This window comes from Mesoplodon densirostris, chromosome 15 (assembly GCF_025265405.1).
Source record: "Mesoplodon densirostris isolate mMesDen1 chromosome 15, mMesDen1 primary haplotype, whole genome shotgun sequence".
NCBI lineage: Eukaryota > Metazoa > Chordata > Mammalia > Artiodactyla > Ziphiidae > Mesoplodon > Mesoplodon densirostris.
In genome coordinates, this window is record NC_082675.1 from 3,278,041 (window position 1) to 3,284,040 (window position 6,000).

At 49.5% G+C, this 6,000-nt stretch overlaps 1 protein-coding gene across 1 annotated transcript in view; it reads left to right on the plus strand.

Moving 5' to 3' along the window:
• The window catches only part of TMEM132D (transmembrane protein 132D), a 632,768-nt gene extending 628,600 nt beyond the window's left edge, over positions 1-4,168 (plus strand). The window contains exon 9 of the mRNA XM_060119302.1: positions 2,984-4,168. Within this exon, the coding sequence (XP_059975285.1) occupies positions 2,984-4,168 (1,185 nt within the window). The remainder of the gene's footprint in view (positions 1-2,983) is intronic.
• The last annotated feature ends 1,832 nt before the right edge of the window (positions 4,169-6,000 follow it).

Below are 6,000 nucleotides of genomic sequence, written 5' to 3' on the forward strand. Positions count from 1 at the left end.
ACGAGCCGGTGGTGACCTCAGACACGGCCTTCTTTTTCTTTACTGGAAACCAGTGTGCTCTAATAGAGTGTGTACTGTGCGTATGTGTATGTTTGTGTTATGTATGTGTGTTGTGTGTAGTGTGCGTTGTGTATGTGTACATGTTGTGGTGTGTATCGTGTGATGCATGTTTGTGTGTTGATACGATGGTTTCCAAACAAAGAAGATTGTTGGAAGGGCAATTGGAAATGTCATGTGATCTCCACCCTCATCTGAGATGGAGAAACTTTATTTCTTAGAAAGAAACTGGATGGAGCCTTTGGTGAGCCTTGTTTAATGCCCAAGGACGGTGGTCTCAGGCTACTGATTCTGTGCGCCCCATGAGACAGGACTGTCCTCCTGTGGGGATGCTAGAAGGCCTCCAGCCCACATAGGGGGTTTTCGGGCAGCTTTCCTTATTGGTCAGGAGCACTTCCTGGAAGCTCTCCCCTCGGCAGGTACATTACCATCTGGGCCCCCTCTTGCACCAGCTGAGGCTGTGACTATGTTTGGGCAGGAAGGTGGGCTAAGCTGGACCTGCCCCTGGACACACAGAGCCTTATCGTTTTCCCAGCCCGTACCCATCACTGAAGGCTCCCCTGCCAGGTGTTAGCTAATTCCTTGCCCTTTCACTGGGGTCTTTGTGTGCAGGGGTTTGGATCAGAAAGCACTTGAAAGTGGATGATCTCAATAACGGATACGAATTCTTGCCAAAGACAAACCTCCCTTTTCTCAGGGCATGATGCCAGCCAGGATGCAAGTTACAGATAGCAAAGGAGAAATAACCTGAGGCTTCTTCCTGTCTTCCTGGGGCGATCAAATCAGGTGACTGCCAGTTAGGAGTTAAGGAGGCGATAAGACACAGTTAGAATAAGGCCACAGAGCTAATCCATTTCTGACATGCAGAGCTAGGCACGGGACCCTGAGGTTTGCTCCGTGCTTGCTTGCTTTGGATGGAGCTTAGTCCCTGCCTGCAACCTGGCTCCGGCATTTCAGTTTCAAGAAATCCAATGTGCATTAGAATTTCCTGCTGCAATTTCACAGCCAATCAGAAGGCCCAGGTAAACCAAGGTCACATCCAGTGGCTTCTGCCATGTGTCATGGAGGCATTTTCCACTTAGCAGCCAGCCCAAGCCGATGGCTAACAAGGTCAGTATTTACTGGCTGTGCTGAAGGAGAAGCAGAGACCACCAGTCATATGTGAGAAGCTCCCTTCTCAGTTCAAAGACCAGATACCACCAGGAAAACTTAACTTCTATCGTGGTCAGTGGCTCTTTGGTTGCAAGAAAGAGAAATCCCCTCAAGCGAGTTTAAATAACACAGGATTTATTACAAGGATAGTGGGACCCTCTTAGACCCCAGCTATAAGAACTTGGGGAAACTGGGGGGTCAACAACAGTCTCTCTCATGTCCATTATCTCATTAAATAAATGCTGTGCCCAGACATTTGCTTACACCTCCTCCATCGTGGGTCGCTCCCAAGTGGGGCTTCATTCTCCAGTCTTATATGAGCTCCGACTCATCTTCCCACCACTAAGTGCTTCACTCCCATCTTAGTGTTAATTTATTTATTTATTTTTGCTGTGTTGGGTCTTCGTTTCTGTGCGTGGGCTTTCTCTAGTTGCAGCGAGCAGGGGCCACTCTTCATCGCGGTGCGTGGGCCTCTCATTATCGCGGCCTCTCCCGTTGCGGAGCACAGGCTCTGGATGCGCAGGCTCAGTAGCTGTGGCCCATGGGCCTAGCTGCTCCGTGGCATGTGGAATCCTCCCGGACCAGGGCTCGAACCGGTGTCCCCTGCATCGGCAGGCGGACTCTCAACCACTGCACCACCAGGGAAGCCCCTCCCATCTTGCTTATTTCAAATTGGAGGGAGAGATGCAGGCTGGCTCAGAGCTGCAGAGATGAATGGCTCTGACAGCAGCCGTCCCATGGGTCCAATCAGCTGTGGCCAGGTGGACAGGCACACAAGGCTCTTAGGGCTGTGCATCCTTCTGGGTTTGGGGTAGAGCAGCTTCTCCGGGAGCTAGGAGGAGGGAGGAGGGAGCAATGGGCCTCCCAGTTTGCTGTCAAGGCCAATGACATCTTCACTGAAACTGAAGGCTTAGAGGTTATCTTGTCTATTACAATCTCCCTGGACAGACTAGTCCCAAGGAAAGCTGGTCTAAAGCAACAAAGTAAAAAGACAAGGGATTGAGATGGACACAAGTCTTGACCCTGGCTATTTGGGTCTCCCAATTTCCCCCAACTGGTTGGGTTGGAGAGTGGAAGGGAAGACAAAGATTCTCCCAACAGAAAGCTTCCTAACCCTTCCCAACCCCACCCCTAACCCTAGCCCTAACCCTCTCTCTGGCTGGTTGGTTTTACTCTTCACCTCCAAGCCAAGACTGTCCATAAGCCAATACAAACCCATTCTTAGATGCTGATGTAGCAGGACCAACACAACCAAAGCCTGCAGCCTCTCTGGGGCACCCTTGTCTAGGTCAGGGAGTTTAACCTGTGTTGTGAGTAATGCACGGAGACTTGGTATTAAAGCAACTTAAAAATAACGTAATAAATATTTTTAATTTAAATGTGTAACATTTGCAAATGACCGCACTAACTGGTAAATCTCCTTTGATAATGTAGTTGATTACTATGCAGAAGTAGATCTTGCACCGCAGAAAGAAGCCATCTTTCTTTCAGCACCTCAGGAAAGAAAGCAAATCTTATTGGGGAGTGTTATTCCTGGTCCTGTTTCATCATTGTCATTTTGCTGTTGTAGTTTTCTTTGGCTTCTACATCTTTACAAGAATTCATTTTCTTTCATACCCTTAGTGTTTCTTGCCTCTTATTTCTACACTGGATAAAAGGTTTCCCTTTGTTCTTGCAGTATTATCTTTGTGACAGAGTGTCTATTTTTACTAAGACTTTGTGTTCAGTGAGCTTTGGGGCCCATTTTGATGAACTTACTTTTTTTCTTCAACAGGAAGCAGCCATCAGTTGCTGGGTCCAATTCAGTGATGGCTCTGTCACCCCCTTGGATATTTACGATGCGAAAGACTTCTCCCTGATGGCCACATCACTAGATGAGAAGGTGGTCTCTGTCCACCAAGACCCCAAATTCAAGTGGCCTATAATCACTGCTGAAGCCGAAGGACAGGGTGCCCTGGTGAAGGTCGAAATGGTTATTTGTGAATCATGCCAGAAATCCAAGCGGAAGAGTGTGCTGGCTGTGGGGACAGCCAACATCAAAGTGAAATTTGGCCAAAGTGATGCCAATCCCAACACCAGTGACAGCAGACACATGGGGGCAGGAGGTCGCCTGGATAATAACGTCAGTGACAGAAGACCCAAAAAACCCTCACACGAATGGGGGAGTCAAGAGGGACGGTACTACGGCAGCCCTTCCGTGGGCCTCAGGGAAGGAAGGGGCTCCACAACGGAAAGGTCCACCTTCCAGAAGACCCACGGCCAGGAAAGCCTTTTGGATGATGACAGCCATCTGCAGACCATCTCCATTGACCTCACCAGCTTCCCAGCCCAGGTGGACCTGCCCAGAAGCTATGGGGAAATGGATGAGAATGACCTCACACAGGCCTCCAAAGGGCTGAGCGACTTGGAAATCGGGATGTATGCCCTTTTGGGTGTCTTCTGCCTGGCCATTTTGGTCTTCCTAATAAACTGTGTGACCTTTGCATTAAAGTACAGGCACAAACAGGTTCCCTTCGAAGAACAAGAAGGTATGAGTCACTACCATGACTGGGTTGGGTTGAGCCACCGGGCCGAATTGTTGGAGAATCACATCAACTTGTCTTCCTCCCAAGATGAGCAGATCACTGCCATCGACAGGGGCATGGATTTCGAAGAGAGTAAGTATCTCCTCAGCACAAACTCCCAAAACAGCATCAATGGACAGCTGTTCACATCTTCAGGACCCACACTCATGGATGGGAAAGATGAGAAAAGTGAGCCCCCAACGTCCCCTACCTCAAAAAGGAAAAGAGTGAAATTCACCACTTTCACCACCGTCTCTACGGATGATAGATGCCCCACCGTGAACTCCATAGCGACCAGCAGTGAGGATGCCATGAACTGGGTCTGCCAGGATCTGGACCCTGGGGGATGCCAAGAGTCACGTGGCTACATGGAAGGATTACATGAAGATGTGTAAGCCGGGCCTTCACAGACATTGGTTCTCACTCACCTTTCGGCCTTTAACTTGGGGATGTGGGGCAACGGTGTGCCCGGTGGGGAAATAAAAAGACAGGACAAGATCAGGGTGACGCTATCCACAGAGCCACAGAAAATGACCCTGGCTCCCCTGGGGCGGCCCCGAGTTGGAATTGATGTCCACATTCCAGGGTCCAATGTTTCTGTCAATGTGAAGGGGTCTATCACGCATGGCAAGATTTTTACATTGTAAGAAAGATGAGTTCTGAATCCCCGAACTTCAGAGAGCCTCCAGGAGAGAACAGTCCCTCTCTTGCCGTCTCACTTTCTTTCATCAAAGCCACACAGCTGCCATATTCAATGTTGTGGACCACAGGAGAAAAATGAGACTCAGGTTGGGCTTAAGGGGATGGACGGGAGGAAGCGTGTCATTGGACCTCGGGCAGCACATCTGGCTGTGAGCATGAGCAGAGGTGGAGTCTAGCGCCATCTAGAGTCAGCTCTTGGGAAGCAAGGGTTTCGAGTTATTATCTCCCAAAGGCTGGGGCAAAGCAAGGCAATCGCTGACAAGGATTGAAAGGGAAAAAGAGGGCAAATAGGCCACCAATACCTTTGTAACTAGATGCCAAGAACAACCACCCAAACAAACAAAAACGCTCTGAGCCATTCAGAGCATCCCTTTACTAGTAAACTAGGGAGCCTGGGTATAGACTTTCAACTGGGTTCGAAGAACCAGAATTATTATTATTATTATTTTTTTTTAGCAAATTCACTATGTTCACGTTTGTACCCCCCCCATGCCCCACATCGCCACCTTTCCAAAAGTCATTGGTCACTTGGCAGTGGAGGGCAGTGTCACCATTCCCTCTCTTCCACTGTGGCATCTGTGTCAACCACCAGGTGACATTCTACGCTGAAGCCCCACTGGGCGAACTTCACACGTGTCCTTCTTTGAAGAGGCTGGTCTTGGAGGGTCAGCAGCGCTCACAAGGAATTCAACACCCAGGGGTGCTCCTTCCCCTTGCTTTTCTGGAAAGCGATGGCTGTTCTGTGATGCGCCTGTGGACAGTCCCATCCAGTCTGCTGCTCAAGGCTGATGAGATAAATCTGGGTGTCCACACGGAGGGTACAGGTCGGGGAGAGTTGGGACTCAGGGTGTGCGATGAGTTGGGTTGGGCAGGAAGCCTGGCCCATTCACACACAGGGGCGGGGGGCGGGCATGGGAGGCTTCTTCTCCACCTTGGAGGGATGGAGGGACCTGAGGTAACCACCTATGGGGCAGAGAGCTGGGTTATTCGAGTGTTGGGTTCTAAGGTCAGTTTCTCTTTCTCTGTGTGCCTCTCTGAACCTATCTCTCTGCTTCCTCTGTCTCTCTCTCTCTGTCTCTCTCTCAGTCTCTATGCATATGATTGAATTCTCCTGAGATCAAGTGTGTAAATTCCACCAGTTCACCCTCTCGACCTCAGCACTCTCCCCCAAACTAAGGTGCTGTCCGTTTGCTCTAAGACTGAGATTCCAGCAGCCATCAGCTACCTGCTCCTGTCCCCCACTTGACTTACGTTGTCTGGCTGGGTGATTAAACGGTCACCCCTTTTCAAGGACAATCCTTTGCTTTCAGTAACCCCCTCTCATTTCTTTCATTATTTACCGTGTGATGTTCCGTCGCATAACGCTGCCTCTGCCCCCTCTCAAATCCGTCTGCGTGCAGAATGTATTGTAGATAGTAAGAATGTAATATATATTTATAAACTTACCGACTGTAAATATAAAATTTGCCTTCCACGGCTTTATGGCTGTCCTTTGTCTTTCTACACACTGACCCCCTCCCAGCGG